Raw genomic sequence first — 18,312 nt, 5'->3', positions numbered from 1 at the left:
GGTGTCTGCTGCCTCGTTCAACCAGCCCGGGATGTACACCGCCCTCAATGAGAGGAGCTTCTCCTGGGCCCAAAGGAGGATCTGGTGCGCCAGCCTGCACAGGGGGCGCGAACGCAGATCTCCTAGATGGTTGACATAGCCATGATCGCCCCCCGCCCCGTGAGGGACGCATCCGCCGTTAGCATTAAGCAATGACCGGGGACTCCCAGCACAGGGCCTGGAGATAGGAGCCGGGGATCTCTCCAAACATCTAAGGCACGTAGGCATCGCCGCGTGACCTTGATAGTGCGGAGGGGGTTACCCCTCCATTAAAAACCCACGGGTCCTGAGCCACCACTGAAGGGGTCTCATGTACAGCGGGCCAAGTGGAATCGCACTGGACGCAGCTGCCATAAGCCCTAGCAGTGTCTGGAACTGCTCAACAGTGAGAGGCCGCCCTTCTCTGACCTTCCTGAGGGCCATAAGGATGGCTACAATGTGGGCAGGGGAAAGCTGCGCACACAAAGTAGTCGAATCCCGAACGACACCGAGATAGGTGGTTCTCAGTAATGGAGAAAGCACACTCTTCCCGGCATGTAGCCGAAAACCCCAACGCCTTCATGTGGGCAAGAACGACACCTCAATGCCGGACCGCCAACAGCACAGAATGAGCTTGGATCAACCTTTCGTTGAAGTAGTTGGGGATGCGGATGCCCTGAGACCTCAGGGGAACCAGAGCCGCATCCACATATTTCATGAAGGTACGGGGTGAACGGGCAAGGTCAAACGGAAGAACCTGGATTGGTAAGCTTCGGCCCCGAAGCGAACCTCAAGAACTTCCTGCGAGAAGGTAGGATGGATACATGAAAGTACGCATCCTTCAGACCTACCGTGACAAACCAGTCCTCGGATCTGATTTGAAGCACGACCTGCTTGAGGGTCAGCATCTTGAACCTGAGTCTCATGAGAGAGCGGTCCAGCTGACGTAGATCTAAGATAGGACGTAACCCTCCGTGTACCCTAGGAACTATGAAGTTCCAGGTGTATAACCTGGACTCCCATACTGATGGAGGGACCACCTTGATGGCCCCCCTCCTCAGGAGAGTGTTTACTTCCTGTTCCATGACCAGAGCCTGCCGGCTTCCCACCAGGGTGAGAAGAACCCCGTAAAAATGGGGCGGAGGAGACCCGAACTGAATCGAATAGCCTCGCTCTACAGTACGCAGGACCCACCAGGACACATCTGGAAGAGCTTGCCAAGCTGCCAGAAAGCGCCTCAGGGGTACCAGTCTCTTGAGACTGACCTCCGGTCCAGAGCCAAGGGAGCACCCTGAGACGGCTCTAGGGGAGGCGAGATCTCCGGGACCACAACGATGCCGGGTGGAGACCACGGAGAGAGCTCGCCGGAGCTGGCCGTGCCCTGAAGCACCGAGGGTGGCAGGGTTAACGGACCAGGTCCCTGAGGGGGCCAGAACAAGGCAGGCACCGGATAAAGCGGTGTGGCACGCCCCTTCACGGCCAGATCCCCAGAAAGGTCTGTGTCAGGATCTCTTCATTGAAGTCATCCTGTTGAAGATGACAGTCCTCAGACCTGTCACCTCACGTGGGCTCGATGCGAGCGCCGCGCAGGATCCCTCACAAGGGAAGAGCGAGTCGCGACACTGCGTTTTTGCACCTCCCGATGGGAGACGAGGGCTGCGGTCGGGGCAGTGCGGTCTTTGTTTTTTTTTTTTTTTGGTTGTTTTTCAACACAATGTCGAAAGGGGCCGGAGGGGCCATGCCCATGACCATGACACTTAGTGTACAGGTCTGGAAAGGACGGGAAAATCCCGACATGAAGGTTGCGACCTGGTGTCAGAAAAAGGCTATATATACATAAAAATGTATTATTATTATTATTATTATTATTATTATTATTTACAATGCTACGAGGAGTGAGAGAACCCCACTCGAGGAGTGCTCTACGGGAGTGGAGCGATCGCACAAAAAATGCGAGCAGAATGTGCGCGGCACAATTAGCACGGCGCAATATGCGCAGATCATGTACAGAATGTGCAGAGAAGCTGAGCCGAAAAATGCGCAGAATGTGCGCAGCCGCATCCCTCGGGAAGCGACATAGCTCCGCCCACCACTCCAAAGCTCTATGAGCCTAGCTCGCAAAGCGCCGCCCCCTTTTCAAAGAAAGAGAGGCGGAGCTTACGCTCTCGCCGCAGAGGAAGAATCCGCCGAAAGGCGTGCCCCCGAGCGTCATTTACTTTAATCATTTAATCTTAATACGAGGAGTGAGAGCAGAATGTGCGCGTCACCATGAGCGCGGCGAAATATGCGCAGATCATGCACAGAATGCGCAGAAAAACTGAGCCGAAAAATGCGCAGAATGTGCAGCCGCATCCTCGAAGCGACATAGCTCCGCCCACCACTCCAAAGCTCTATGAGCCTAGCTCGCAAAGCGCCGCCCCTTTTCAAAGAAAGAGAGGCGGAGCTACGCTCTCGCCGCAGAGGAAGAATCCGCCGGCGTGCCCAGCGTCATTTACTTTAATCATTTAATCTTAATACGAGGGTGAGAGCAGAATGTGCGGCGTCACCATGAGCGGCGAAATATCGCAGATCATGCACAGAATGCGCAGAAAAACTGAGCCGAAAAATGCGCAGAATGTGCGCAGCCGCATCCCTCAGGAAGCGACATAGCTCCGCCCCCAACTCCAAAGCTCTATGAGCGTAGCTCGCAAAGCGCCGCCCCTTTTCAAAGAAGAGAGGCGGAGCTACGCTCTCGCCGCAGAGGAAGAATCCGCGAAAGGCGTGCTTCGAGCCTGCAAAAGAGTGCTGGACCAAGCAGGTGAGGTTGGAGAAAGGGACAAGCCCGCCTCGAAACCCTCTGCGAGGTCCATGCGAGCACAGGAACTGTGAGCGGGCAGAACCGAGGCGAGCCGCTCGGGAGCGGAGTGAAGTCATAGACACGCAGCCGGATCTCTCGAGAACCGACGTGCGTGCTCCGCTCCGGAAATACATAGATCTCCTTCCTTTTTTTTTTTTTGGTTGTTTTCAACACAATGTCGAAGGGCCGGAGGGGCCATGCCCATGACCATGACACTTAGTGTACAGGTCTGGAAAGGACGGAAAATCCCGACATGAAGGTTGCGACCTGGTGTCAGAAAAAGGCTATATATACATAAAATGTATTATTATTATTATTATTATTATTTACAATGCTACGAGGAGTGAGAGCAGAATGTGCGGCGTCACCATGAGCGGCGAAATATCGCAGATCATGCACAGAATGCGCAGAAAAACTGAGCGAAAAATGCGCAGAATGTGCGCAGCCGCATCCCTCAGGGCGACATAGCTCCGCCCCAACTCCAAAGCTCTATGAGCCTAGCTCGCAAAGCGCCGCCCCTTTTCAAAGAAGAGAGGCGGAGCTACGCTCTCGCCGCAGAGGAAGAATCCGCGAAAGGCGTGCTTGAGCCTGCAAAGAGTGCTGGACCAAGCAGGTGAGGTTGGAGAAAGGGACAAGCCCGCCTCGAAACCCTCTGCGAGGTCCATGCGAGCACAGGAACTGTGAGCGGGCAGAACCGAGGCGAGCCGCTCGGGAGCGGAGTGAAGTCATAGACACGCAGCCGGATCTCTCGAGAACCGGCGTGCGTGCTCCGCTCCGGAAATACATAGATCTCCTTCCTTTTTTTTTTTTTTTTCTTTTTCCGACAAACAATCTGACAGACAACACAACACACAGAGCGCTTCCTGAACAACAGAAGCTGCCGCTGTCCTCTCTCATATGCGCTTTATACTCCTGGTCGTGACGTCACCTCACCGGTGACGGCCAGCGTCAATTTTGACTGATTACACACATTATTTCAGGCGTGAACACTCAGGCGCGTTCCCAAAGCGTTCGGCGCAGCTCGAGTTCCTGAAAGGAACTTACCTTTTAATGTAGAGAACCATTTCAAAAGAAGCAAAACGAAAACCCCATTACAATATGTTTACATTTTATGTTGTGGTACAAGACGATAAATAACATGGTGAACATATTCTGTTGGCATTATACTTGAATTCACCCCATATCTGCGAAACTGAAATTACATAATAAAATACAGGACCATATGTACATGATTTTTTAAATTTATTTTTAATCTTGTTAGGAACCCAGACGGTGATATTGGCCCCTGGTGTCACATTTATAAAGGAGCCCAGCTGACATGGGAACTCTGTGATATCCCCAAATGCTGTAAGTATACATTCTTTTATAAGATTATAGTCACTATTTAATCTGCCTTTCAGGACAACAGTAATTATCAAGTAGGGCATGTACACACAACGCTATTCCTTTAAGAAGTTCTGTGCAGTTTGCACCCAATGCATGAACTGGCAGCCCTCCAATTCAAGCCTTTCCATGGGAGCAACACCAGGATGTCATGCAATAATTCAGCAAGTCCTCTGAATTATCAGCTCCATCTTCACGGTCACGACATGATTTGCCTAGAACTCTCCTTACACCTGGAAGGGAAATCGAACACCTTACTACCCAAGTGCAAGAAAACTATAATAAATTGTATAGGTTTATGACTCAACAGGCGAGTGCTTAGTAAACTCATGCAAGAGCTGAAAGCAACTTCACAGCAGGAGAAAGACATCTCTTACCTTGCGTAAAACTGGAGGATCAATCAGCAGACACATTTTACCATCGACATTACAGGCACTGATCTCCAAAAATCTAAATAATCTTTGTATCAAAGGTATGCTTTCTGGTGAAACAGTTACAGCTAGAGGTTCAGCAGGACAACAAAGATTGTCTGGTCAAGGCTACTTGCTCAGAGACGTCACTCAAGGCACCACCCAGCTTGACAGTGTGCATCAATCTGCTTTCTCCTCAGAAGAGTATGAGGTTGAGCTGGCTGAGCAAGAGCACAGTAGAGTGCAAGCGGAAAAGGATCTATTAGAGACTTTCATTTACCTACTGTATCAGTAACTTAACGAATCTTTAGATTGCTAAATATAGGGGAACAATCTTTAGCAGCAGCAAATGGTCTCCATTTGAAACGAACTCCATCAATTACATGCTAGAGCATGGGGATTAATTAGGAAAGTCTAGAAAGAAGAAAGGGACAAGCCGCCTCGAAACCCTCTGCGAGGTCCATGCGAGCACAGGAACTGTGAGCGGGCAGAACCGAGGCGAGCCGCTCGGGAGCGGAGTGAAGTCATAGACACGCAGCCGGATCTCTCGAGAACCGACGTGCGTGCTCCGCTCCCGGGAAATACATAGATCTCCCTTCCTTTTTTTTTTTTTTTTCTTTTTCCGACAAACAATCTGACAGACAACACAACACACAGAGCGCTTCCTGAACAACAGAAGCTGCCGCTGTCCTCTCTCATATGCGCTTTATACTCCTGGTCGTGACGTCACCTCACCGGTGACGGCCAGCGTCCAATTTTTGACTGATTACACACATTATTTCAGAGCGTGAACACTCAGGCGCGTTCCCAAAGCGTTTCGACGCAGCTCGAGTTCCTGAAAGGGAACTTACCTTTTAATGTAGAGAACCATTTCAAAAGAAGCAAAACGAAAACCCCATTACAATATGTTTACATTTTATGTTGTGGTACAAGACGATAAATAACATGGTGAACATATTCTGTTGGCATTATACTTGAATTCACCCCATATCTGCGAAACTGAAATTACATAATAAAATACAGGACCATATGTACATGATTTTTTAAATTTATTTTTAATCTTGTTAGGAACCCAGACGGTGATATTGGCCCCTGGTGTCACATTTATAAAGGAGCCCAGCTGACATGGGAACTCTGTGATATCCCCAAATGCTGTAAGTATACATTCTTTTATAAGATTATAGTCACTATTTAATCTGCCTTTCAGGACAACAGTAATTATCAAGTAGGGCATGTACACACAACGCTATTCCTTTAAGAAGTTCTGTGCAGTTTGCACCCAATGCATGAACTGGCAGCCCTCCAATTCAAGCCTTTCCATGGGAGCAACACCAGGATGTCATGCAATAATTCAGCAAGTCCTCTGAATTATCAGCTCCATCTTCACGGTCACGACATGATTTGCCTAGAACTCTCCTTACACCTGGAAGGGAAATCGAACACCTTACTACCCAAGTGCAAGAAAACTATAATAAATTGTATAGGTTTATGACTCAACAGGCGAGTGCTTAGTAAACTCATGCAAGAGCTGAAAGCAACTTCACAGCAGGAGAAAGACATCTCTTACCTTGTAAAACTGGAGGATCAATCAGCAGACACATTTTACCATCGACATTACAGGCACTGATCTCCAAAAATCTAAATAATCTTTGTATCAAAGGTATGCTTTCTGGTGAAACAGTTACAGCTAGAGGTTCAGCAGGACAACAAAGATTGTCTGGTCAAGGCTACTTGCTCAGAGACGTCACTCAAGGCACCACCCAGCTTGACAGTGTGCATCAATCTGCTTTCTCCTCAGAAGAGTATGAGGTTGAGCTGGCTGAGCAAGAGCACAGTAGAGTGCAAGCGGAAAAGGATCTATTAGAGACTTTCATTTACCTACTGTATCAGTAACTTAACGAATCTTTAGATTGCTAAATATAGGGGAACAATCTTTAGCAGCAGCAAATGGTCTCCATTTGAAACGAACTCCATCAATTACATGCTAGAGCATGGGGGATTAATTAGGAAAGTCTAGAAAGAAGAAAGGGACAAGATCACTGGTACCTCAGGCTGTTGGATGTTGGATGTTGGGGGAGCAAAATAATCCATACATTCCAGTTCACCAAAACACTCTATAATCATGATCCCCCTCCAGATCTGCTCCTTTACCAAATAACCTATTCACAAAAGGCTGTATATACAAATAAGATACTCCTTTATTCACCCAATTATAATTCTGACCTGTGCCAATTAACCTACCTTAATTTCCAGACTATTAAGCGCACCCAAATATAAGCCGCACCCACTGAATTTGCCAAAGATTTTTATTTTGAACATAAATAAGCCGCACCTGTGTATATATGCCTACATTGAAACTAATGAACTTTACACAGGCCTAAACGAAAGATAGTGTCTGTTACACGGCTTGTATCTAAACAGTAGCCTACCAAGAAAGTCATTGTTCACTGTCTTCCTCCTTCCTTTCACAACAATTTCCCTCGGGAGTTTATCTTTTGGCATCGTTGTGCGTTTAAAAATCACCATCGTTGAAGCTTTTCTCCCGATGTTGTGCAGCTCAGATCACAGGTGAAGTGCGTTTTTCCATGCCTGGTTGTTTTCAGCGTGACGAATGATTCTCCTTTCCTGTAGACAGTCCGAGTGAGCGGCAGGTCAAACATCAGAGGAACCTCATCCATATTTATGATGTGGTGCAGCCCGATTCAGTGGGAGCGATAAACTCTTTAGGGCGATAAAGAGTTTCATTGGTTCACCTGAACCGGTTCGTTAATTTCATTAGACCAAATTCATTGGTCTAATGAAATTATTTAATTAATGAATTTTTGGCTTGAAGCAGGAAAAATCCATAAATTAGCCTCTTCATTGTATAAGCCGCGGGGTTCAAAGCGTGGGAAAAAAGTAGCGGCTTATAGTCCGGAAAATACGGTAATTAGTTGTAGTCTTTTGCAGTCAAAATGTAAGTCGATTTTATGATCAAATCTAGATATGAGATTCTAACACAAGCACAGAACATTTTAAAGATTTATTTGAATTTTGCCACGTATTCAGTGAACAACTTGAAGGCGAATCTGTAATACGGCAATACTTTGAGAATGCTACTGTAAAACCATCATTTGGCTTTATAGCCAAATGAGACTCACAGCACTTTTGTACGTCGCTCTGGACAAGGGCATCTGCTAAATGCCGCAAATGTAAATGTAAATGCAGTCTTTTTTCTGTCCCATCCCAACATTTTTAATGTTGCAGCCAGGAAATCCAAAAGTACCTTGTTTATTTCCTTAAATTGGTACATTTCCGCAGTTTGGACATTGGATATGCTTTCCATGTTTTGAATAAAATCTGTTTATGAAATTGCAAATCACTGCATTCTGTTTATTTATATAAAAAAATTGACCCATAATTTTCATAATTGGGGTTGTCTTATTTTATAAAGCTCTTTTTCTGTCTAAGAAAACGTATGTTATATACTTTGGTCATGGAGGAACTTTGTTTCATGTCACTGTGTACTGTATCAACTTTATATTGTTAAAATGACTTTTGACTTGACTAATGATGCCTTTCCTATATAGCAAAGACACCATCTACCATCACAACTCTTGGTCCAAGAGCCCCTACATCCACCAGAGGGGGTGAGAGAACTCGAACATTTCTGGTGCAAATAGCCTGTTTATATGCCTTAATTGACATTTTAGAATATTTTGATTGACAAAAATTGGTTTTCCTTTCAGCCTCCTGTGGCCATCGCTCTGAAAGGCCCTCTAATTCTCTGCCAGTATTCAGAATATTTGGTGGTCAGGTTAGTGACATCAGGCAGCACCCATGGCAAGCAGCAATTACTGTGTACTCTCCACGTACAAAATCACACAACTTTCTGTGTGGGGGAGTCTTGATTGACTCCTGTTGGGTCCTCTCTGCAGCACACTGTTTTCAGGAGGGGTGAGCATTCTCCTTTTTCCAAGTTACAGGGACTTTGTGATTCAAAACTTTGTCTAAAGTTTTGTAATGTAAAAAAAATGAAAACAAGATAAATCGTGTTGGAAAGAGAGACAGGCAAAAGTTCACCAAGCAAAACTTTCTTTATTTACTTGAGTTTCCTTTCCAGTACTCATGGAAGGACTCACCCACACTCTCGTGGTTCGGTACAGATATAGCACAAATCTGAAACATGAATTCATAGTTATCATATTTATTTTTATTTTAGCTTAGGTACAAAGAATGAATTGATCTCTTTAACATTTTGTGTACATTGACACTCAGTGCTAAGACTTCTTTTACAGAAGCTCTTATCATGACTAAATCATGATTTAGCTATGCAGCTTACCTCTTGACCTGCATTATTTAAAATTTCTTTGCACAAATAGCTTGCTATTGATCCGATCACACACAAACCATGTACAGTATCTTACAAAAGTGAGTACACCCCACACCTTTCAGCAACCTATTTAGTGTATATTCTTAAATTACAATACTATAGAAATTGCATTTAATGTGAACAGTTAAGCAAGTGGTAGATGCAATGATCTCCAAAAGGCGTAAAGTTACAAATGACACATCCCTTCACATTGTTCAAAATCTTTTTTTTTTCATGTTTTACATTTTCAAAATAACAGAAACAAAAAGTCTTTCATTTATTGTTTAAGATATTTTCACCCATTTTCTGTTAAACAGTCTTCCAGTTCTATGAGATTCCTTGGCCATCTCACAAGCACTGCTGTTTTGAGGTCTTTCCACAGATTTTCAATGATGTTTGGTCAGGAGACTGTAAGGGCCATGGCAAAACCTTCAGCTTTTGCCTCTTGAGGTAGTCCATCGATTTTGAGGTGTGCATTTGTCAAAGCCATCCTTTTTTCAAATTCAGCTTTTATTTATTTTTTTTACAAATGTTTCCTTACAGAAATTGTTGGAATTTAATTAAATCCATTCTTCCCTCTACCCATGAAATGTTCCCTCATGCCATTGGCTGCTGTACAACCTTAAGCATGATCAATCCACCCTCATGCCTCCAACAGTTGAACTGTTGTTCTTTTCATAAAATTATGTGCCCTTTGTTCTTCAAAGACACCTTTGCTCATTGCAGCCAAAGAATTCTACTTTAACCGCATTGGTCCACAGAACTTTTTTCCAAAATGCATCAGGCCTGTGTAAATGTTCTTTTGCAAAATTCAGACACTGAATTTTGTTGAGAACGCTGGAGAGGTTTTTCTGATGACTCTTCCATAAAGGCCACATTTGTGCAGGTGTCGCTGAACAGTGTACCACAACCCCAGAGTCTGGCAAATATTCCTGGAGGTCTTTTGCAGTCAAATTGTGGTTCTGACTTGCTTTTCTAGCAACCATGCAAGCACTTTTATTTTATTTTTCTTGGCCTTCCAGACCTTATCGTGACCTCCACTGTCTTTGTTAATTGCCATTTCTTAATTACATTCTGAATGGAGGAAATTGGTACAGTAAAACCCCGTTGGGAGAGCATAATTCGTTTGTGAATATAGCTCGTAGTTCTATTTACTTTCGTTTTCCCAGCACCATCACTGATTTTCTTGGGAGACATTTTTCAAGATTTATAGTGAAATAAAAATATAACACTAAAAAAGTTTTTGCTGCACTGAACAATGAGAGCGACCGAGCGACACGAGATGAACTAAGTGACTGATGCTACCCTCGGCCGAAAGCGGGGAACCGGCAGCATGGGGTAAAATTTTGCGAGCAAGGTCGCTCATATCTTTGTTTGCTCATACTATTAGTTGTTCGTACAATAGGGTTTTACTGTAAAAACACTCAGATCATTTGCTATCCTCTTATTGCCTACTCCTAAAAATCAATCATTTTCCTTTTCTGAGTGCTAGGCAACTGCTTAGAGGAACCCATGGTTGCTGATTGTTGGGACAAGGTTAGAGGAGTCTGGGTATTTATAAAGTGTTGCAATTTGCATTTGGTCAAAGTTATCTGAGAGTTCAAGTCTCCTTCCCATTCTTCAGGGTGCTGTTTTTCCTTTTTCCTTTTAAAATTGTAGAAAACAAAAAAGATACACTGATACTGCTTAAAATATTGCAAATTATGTTTAACTTGCCCTATGCTCTTTGGGGATCATTTCATCTTTCACTTGCTTAACCTTACACATTAACAGAATTTTTGACCAGGGGTACCCAAAAGGTATCTCACTGTACAAGTGATGTCTATAAAAACAATTATTAACCTACATGATCAGCTTGTGGTTGGTGTACAAATGCATGACGTGCCTGAAATGTAAATGTGACTGACAGTAGTTTTTTAATAGTTTGTATTTTTTTATTTAATGTGTTTTCATACACTGCCCGTCAAAAAAAAAGTCACCACCTGGATTTAAGTAGGCAAATAGGAAAGAGCCTCCCATTTGATAATTATTTCATGGATGATTATGTTTCATCTGGCAACACATTCTTTAACCCTTACTGATCCAGTGAGTAGCTTCGCATTTCTTAAACAACCATGTCAGAAGACACATTCTGTGGTCGTGGAAAAGATATTAATCTGTTTTAGAAGGGTCAAATTATTGGCATGCATCAAACTAAGAAAACATCCAAGGAGATTGCTGAAACTAATAAAATTGGGTTCAGAATTGTCCAACGCATTATTAAAAAACTGGAAGGATAGTGGGGAACCATCATCTTGTCTGACTCTCCCATCATCAATACAAGATCTTGTTGTGACATCGCAGAAGCTTATCGAAATGATTCAACGGCAAATGCGTGCCGTAATTAAAGCTAAAAGCGATACAACGAAATATTAGTATGACTTTTTTTTTTATGGCCAGTGTATAATAAACATAATGGTGAAATAAACATCACAAAAATAATAAAAAATTTTACGAAATTTTTGTTTATTATTATTTAGTTTTTATTAAACCCCACAGATGTTAATACAGGGTAGATGCAACATTTATGACCAAATTGACCAGGACAGCCTTTTCACTCTGGCACATGATATTTACATCAGTGCCTGAATTCATGAAATTCAGTTAACCATTTCAGAGGCAGCATCTATCTACATGTGGGAAAAACAGTGTAAGCGTAAAAAAAAAGACCAACTGAAAGTTTCAATTCAAAACAGTTGGGGACACATGATGGAATTAACAACTGACAAGACAGGTGGAAAAATTACATAAACCAATGCAAAAACACATGGCTACATAAACACAAAAAAATGTGAAAGTGTGCTGTAGCACTGCAAGCCATGATGCAATCTACAAGCTCCCACAAGTAGCACTCTAAATGAAAGGAATAACTTTGTTTATCTTGTTTATCTTTTACACAATGAAAACCTGCCAATTTTACAGAAGTATGTAAACCTTTTATATCTGGTATACAATAGATTTTTCTGTATTAATACTCATAATGCTTGACTGCATATTTAGATTTGCAGAAAATCGCCTGACCGTGATCCTTGGTCGAACCTTTAGGCAACAGAACTCCAGCAGTGAGCAGATATTTGATGTGGAGAAGTATTTTATCTACGAACAATACAACGATGCAAATTATGATAATGACATAGGTAATTTTGAGCTGTCTGTCCATCTTTCTGTGTGTCTATCTGTCTGTCTATCTATCTTTCCATCCATCCATTCATCCATCTATCTATCTATCTATCTATCTATCTATCTATCTATCTATCTGTCTGTCTGTCTGTCTGTCTGTCTGTCTGTCTGTCTGTCTGTCTGTCTATTGTACAGTGCCCTCTAAAAGAAGGCTGTGAAAAATTGCATTTTGTTCTTTTGTTAAAAAAAACTCTACTGTCATCGATATCAAACAATTGCAAACAACACAGATTTATCAGGAAAAAATCTTTATAAAATATGTGTTCCACAATTATTGCCCCCTCTTAGTCAATACTTTGTGCTTCCTCCGTTTACCAACATAACAGTTATTTTCTTATAATGACTGATTAGGTTGGGGAACACATGTTAAGTGATCTGAGACAATTACTCATAGACACATCTTTTCAGATCCTTAAAATATCTAGGTTGAATTTAGTGCACACCACATGTTTTTTTTTTTTTTTTTTTTTTTTTTATGTGTTTCTAATCAGAGGACTGAAATAGCAGTGGCAGGACCGTGGTCTTGTTTGAGTTTGTTTTAGGATGAGTAGAAGATTTCTTTAAAACCCTTTCAAACCCCTTGAGGTGGTGTAGATGACATTTGGTTGTAGTTTTAGAGACTTTTACGATTCATGAACCTTTCATGATATCTTGGATGTCTTCGGTATAATGTTAAAAATAATATAACAAAAGAAAATACACTAAGATTTATGTCCAAAACTGGAACTGCATATACAGTACTGTTCAAAAGTTGTAGGCATTTGTGAAAAAATACTGTAAATTATGAATGCTTTCAGAAATCTTTCTGATTTATAGTTACTTAAAATTGTTTCTGATTATCAATTAACAAAATTAAACCATTTTAGACACCATGCTTTACTGTTGCCTGCAGATACTTTTTTTTTTTTTTTTTTTTTTGCTACAGCCAAACATATTTTTACTTATTGGTACAGAGATTTACTGCCATTTTTCTGCAACCCATTTCCTATGTTTTTGTGCAGAGTTGATTCACTTAACCTTGTGATGTCTTTCATCTGCTACATTAAGTTTCCTTGGCCGACCACTGTGTTTACAGGCCTCAACATTGCCCATATTTTTTGCTTCTTTAAAATAGCTTGAACAGCTAAACATCTTAAAACTCCAGTCTGCTTTTAAATCTTTGTCTGGGAAAAACCTTGCTGATGCAGTGTCTTGTTGCAGGGTCTTGCTGTGCTCAGTCTTGCCATGCTATATGAAATGTTTGGCTGTTTCTCACCCATTTTGAAGCTCCTACACAGCTGTTCCTGTTTCAGTTAATGAAAGTGTTTCAACCAACATATAAAATTGATGATCATTAGCATCTGCTTACAATAATTGGTTAACAGTTTTATGTTTGAAACTGTCTAAAACATTTGCACAGCACTGTATAAAATATTACTAGTAGAAGTAAATATAAAAAAAAAAGAAACATTTAACTCATATACTACTTTTCAGTTAATATTATATTACTTGTGTTGTTAAAGAAAGGAAGATGTATTTATAAAATACCATGTAGCCTTACATGCACCTCTTATTTGATCAGTTTGGTGGTATGGTCATTATTTGACTGAATGCTAACTTTCACTCTTTGTCTAACAGCCCTGTTAAAGCTAAAGAGTACAATTGGCATCTGTGCTATAAATTCTCCAGAGGTGCTACCTGTCTGTTTACCTAAACCTGGAATGGTTTTCCCAGATTGGATGGAGTGTGAGATTTCTGGTTACGGCAAAGAAAGAGAATGTAAGGTTTGTTTTACCTCTAAAACATAAAAATAAAACAATATCTACTTGATGTTAAAGGCATGTCTCCTTCTCAGTCTCTCCCTTTTATTCTGAGCAAGTAAAACAGGGTCATGTGCGCCTCTGGCCCCAGGACCAGTGTGTACCAGAGAAATTCAGTGGGCGTGAAATAACTCCAAACATGCTTTGTGCTGGAGACACACGTGGCCTGGACGATGCTTGTAAGGTGATGAACACATTCCCCACTAAAAGATTAATAATATTGTTTTGTTGAACTACACATGTATGTGTTGTAAAAAAGAAAATGTCTTGATGTTCCATACACTGCAACTCAATTAAAATGTCTTTACTTTTCGGTGCCATGATTAACCCATGTTTTCATTAACTGATCATTGGCTGTTATTTTTCTCTTTACTTTTAGGGTGACTCAGGTGGTCCTCTGGTTTGTGAAAAGGATAGAGAGATGACCCTGATAGGTCTGATTAGCTGGGGGGATGGATGTGGAAAGAAAGACATGCCAGGTGTTTATACACGTGTTACAAAGTACACAACCTGGATTTTCGGAAAGATGCAATCAAACTAATTCACAAAACCCCAGATACACTGATTAAAATGAATAATTTGAAATCATCTCCTTATGCTGACATTAGTACTACTGCACAGACATTTTGCATGTAAAAGCTGGCTCTTAATATATTCTCTAAGGGAAGTTGATGGAATGGTTGTAGAGAAAATCAATTATTATTATCAATTACTATGATTTTATAAGTTTACTGTTTGCATTTATTTTTACAAGACAACCTCAGTACAGTCATGTAAGGTAATTGGTGTTTAAAAATGTACACACACACACACACACACACACACACACACACACACACACACACATATATATATATATATATATATATATATATAGAGAGAGAGAGAGAGAGAGAGAGAGAGAGAGAGATAGATAGATAGATAGATATGTGTGTATGTATATATGTATCTATGTACAGTGCATGTGATATTTCTTTTTTTTTACAGAGATTTCAAAAATTATGTTTTCTCTTTGTCATTATGGGGTACTAAAAGTAGATTATTAAAAAAACATCTATTTGAACAATTGTTGTATGAGGCAGCAACATAAAATTTAAATAAGTGAAGGGTTCTGAATACTTTTTGAATGCACTGTATACATTAAAACTATATTCAAGTATTACGTTAAATATATCAATAGCCTAATGTGAGTGTAACCAAAAGTGCCTAGCTGCCTTTGTCTTTATCCTCTTACTATTTTGCAGATTGTAAAATAGAGGCTGTTCTTGGGTCTTGTTTCATACTTACATAATATTAGGTTAATGTGGTTACAATGTTGGGTGAAGAGTACATAAATTTTAAATATATTTCCCATATAAAAATACTATTTTAAAGTATTTGTCTTTATATTGTAGAAGAAAAATACTTTTTGTATACAAGTATTGTAGTAACTTTCTTGTACATGCGGTCCCATCCAAAAGTATTTGAACAGAAAGCCAATTCTATACTATGTTGCTATACACTTGAAAACATTTAGGTATGAAAGCAAATAAACAGTAGATAGACAGTAGATAACAATTTGTGTGAAAAAGAATACATCTAAAAAAATAAAACAAAGTATATATATATATTCATATTCATATAATATATATATATATATTCAATTTACTGTCATTTATACATAGAGGTATAAAATTGGAATTTAGAACCCATTAGAAATTATAGATTAGAAATTAGAACCCTTCTTATATTTCTATATTTCATTGTTTATTTAGAATAAAAATAATAGAACCTGTTGCCGTTGACTGTTAAACAAATAATAGCTTAAAATTCTATACCTAGTTTGAGTCAAAATTGAACAGTAAATTGAACTTTAAATTCTGATCTACTCTCTCCTTCATTTTGAATGTATTGAGTGTAAAGCAAAAAAAAAAAAAAAAGAAACTGAATTGGCATTGTCTTATAATACTTTTGCAGGGGGCTGGATAAATGTTACAAATACAAAATGATTTTAATTTACCATTTATTAATTCCTTGCTAATTTTATTACTATCTGCTGGCTCAGATGATTGCACACTTGTTTTTATGTAGGCTAATCCTAGATATTTAATCAGGCTATGAATTATTATTATTATTATTTTATTGTTATTCATTAATTTTAGTCCACACCATTGGTATAAGATTTAGTCTTTATTATTTGCCAGTTAATTTAAACATATTATATTTATCATATTATGTTTATTACTATTTATCTACTGTAACTGTATTCTTTAGCAATAAATAATTTTTTTTGTCATCCTATTTCTATACAAATATCTTGTGTATTAGCTTTGGTACATTTACCATTCAAGTAAACATTTATTTCTGTGTTAAATCTGTGAATGTTCTAAGTGGTTCATTATTTTTTTGTTTGCATTAAAAGCATATTTCTGTAGCTTTTCAAAGGTATATTTTCTGGCCTTTTTAAAATTGCCCTGAACAGAGATTGTGACATTGACTAATAAAGAAAACATAATTGAATCCATTTTGCTGTTTTGTATTTCCAAACATCTCAGTCCACAATGTTTTTACATTAAAAGCAGTAACATAAACAGGCCTCATTGTTTCTACTTATGTGTTAAAAGAAATTCCTTGCTTGAGGCATGTCCAGTTTGAATACCATATGGACCTTTACTTAGTTCCTGTTTGTATTGAAACATAAATTTCACAATAGCAAATAGTTATACAGAGCACAGCTCTGCACTCCTAGACCAGCTACATCTGCTATCTGCTAGCTAAACTACAAACTAGCATCTCACACAGCACTGACTGACAGACAACCCCAGCAGCTGCAAGCTTCATAGACAACACACTAACCAACAAAAGTGTTCCTCAGCATAAAATCTTTAAATAAAAACGATATAACGTGTGTGTGTGTGTGTGTGTGTGTGTGTGTGTGTGTGTGTGTGTGTGTGTGTGTGTGTGTGATGACTTGACAGAAGACAATTACCAGTATGTGATGTTTTTCAAATGTACAATTTTAAAAAGATTTTAAAATGTACGATCACAAATGTGTTTAAATCATTTTAAATGGTACAGATACTCATGTTTCCATAGACTTTAGTAAAAAAAAAAAAAAAACAAGAAAAAAACAAGTACTGAATACATTTACAACAAAGTTAGAAGTTTGGGCTCTGACATGTACTTAAGTAAAAAAAAGAAGTAGCCATTAGGTGTCACACTGGTAACTGGACCTCACACCTTAATAATATATGCATACAAAATAATTTCAAATTTTGTTACCTAATGAATGTATCCAGGCTGAACCACCACCATATAGAACACAAGCAAGGAAAAGATGATGGTGATCAGAATTTCCTCTATTCTCAGTCATGTGACTCACTGACCCACTCTGTCTCATTCACGTTAGCCAAAGTTCTTGTTGCCTTAGGCATTGCTTGTTGTTAGCTTTGTTTTTGTAGCCTACGTCTGTGGTGCGTGATAGCTAGGAAATTATACACAAGTGGTAGGTTGAAAAATATTAAATTAGAAAAGAAATATTGATCATGTCACCAAATAAACTAAAACTAAAGTCAATGGTGGAGAGTAACGAAGTAAATGTACTTTGTTACTGTACTTGAGTAGTTTTTTACCACCCTGAGAAGATCCCTCACACACACACTCAGAAAGGAGTGGCGGGGGTTGGGTGACAGTAAGGAGCGCTGAATCCAAATTAAAATTATGGATGACAAAAAAAAAGTCAAAAGACAATTCAGAAAAAAGAGGAAAGATGTAGAGGGAAAATGTGCAAAAGATTGTGTGTATGCAGCTTTATCACTTGTTATTAGAATAGGAAAAGATAATGCATTTCATGAAAGAGGCTAAAAACTGTACAGTATAACACTATGCTGTGTTGCCTTCTATGCTTTTATGAATATAGCAAAAATATTTATTTTAGCTTGCATAACATTATAATTTATAGCATGTACATTATCATAATGTGTGTAGCCTGCAACAAAACAATTAAAGCCTAACTAGTCTAGTTGGATTGTAGTTAAACTAGCACTTATTTATTTCGTTAGCTTTAATTGAGGTGATGCCATAAAGGTTTTCTGTGATTGTACAGAATAGGTCCTGAACTGAGTTCAGTGAGGGGAATCCCCAGTGCAGCTTAAAAGACATATATTATAAGGATAGATGTTGCATGTATCTAATGGCTACAATTATCCAAAGAGTTGTATGGTTCTTGGTTTTGAGTGTTTGACAAATTGTGCACAATGACGTGTATTTAATTGTGCAATAAATGCAATAAGGGTGATATTTATACATTAAAGCAAG

The 18,312-nt window shown here is 39.9% G+C and overlaps 1 protein-coding gene across 2 annotated transcripts in view; it reads left to right on the top strand.

Annotated features, from left to right (window-relative positions):
• Window positions 1-14,906, top strand: part of plat (plasminogen activator, tissue) — a 38,469-nt gene extending 23,563 nt beyond the window's left edge. Inside the window, exons 10-16 of one of the 2 annotated variants that reach the window (XM_046871490.1) lie at window positions 4,116-4,201; window positions 8,217-8,276; window positions 8,376-8,583; window positions 12,038-12,174; window positions 13,835-13,975; window positions 14,052-14,200; window positions 14,396-14,906. In XM_046871490.1, coding sequence (XP_046727446.1) covers window positions 4,116-4,201; window positions 8,217-8,276; window positions 8,376-8,583; window positions 12,038-12,174; window positions 13,835-13,975; window positions 14,052-14,200; window positions 14,396-14,557 — 943 coding nt within the window. In that variant the 3' untranslated portion in view covers window positions 14,558-14,906. The remainder of the gene's footprint in view (window positions 1-4,115; window positions 4,202-8,216; window positions 8,277-8,375; window positions 8,584-12,037; window positions 12,175-13,834; window positions 13,976-14,051; window positions 14,201-14,395) is intronic. The other variant, XM_046871491.1, reaches the window with a different exon arrangement.
• Window positions 14,907-18,312: the final 3,406 nt, after the last annotated feature.

This window comes from Silurus meridionalis, chromosome 17, assembly GCF_014805685.1.
Source record: "Silurus meridionalis isolate SWU-2019-XX chromosome 17, ASM1480568v1, whole genome shotgun sequence".
Lineage (NCBI taxonomy): Eukaryota > Metazoa > Chordata > Actinopteri > Siluriformes > Siluridae > Silurus > Silurus meridionalis.
The sequence above is the reverse complement of the archived record's forward strand: the minus strand, read 5'-3'. Positions and strand labels throughout refer to the sequence as shown.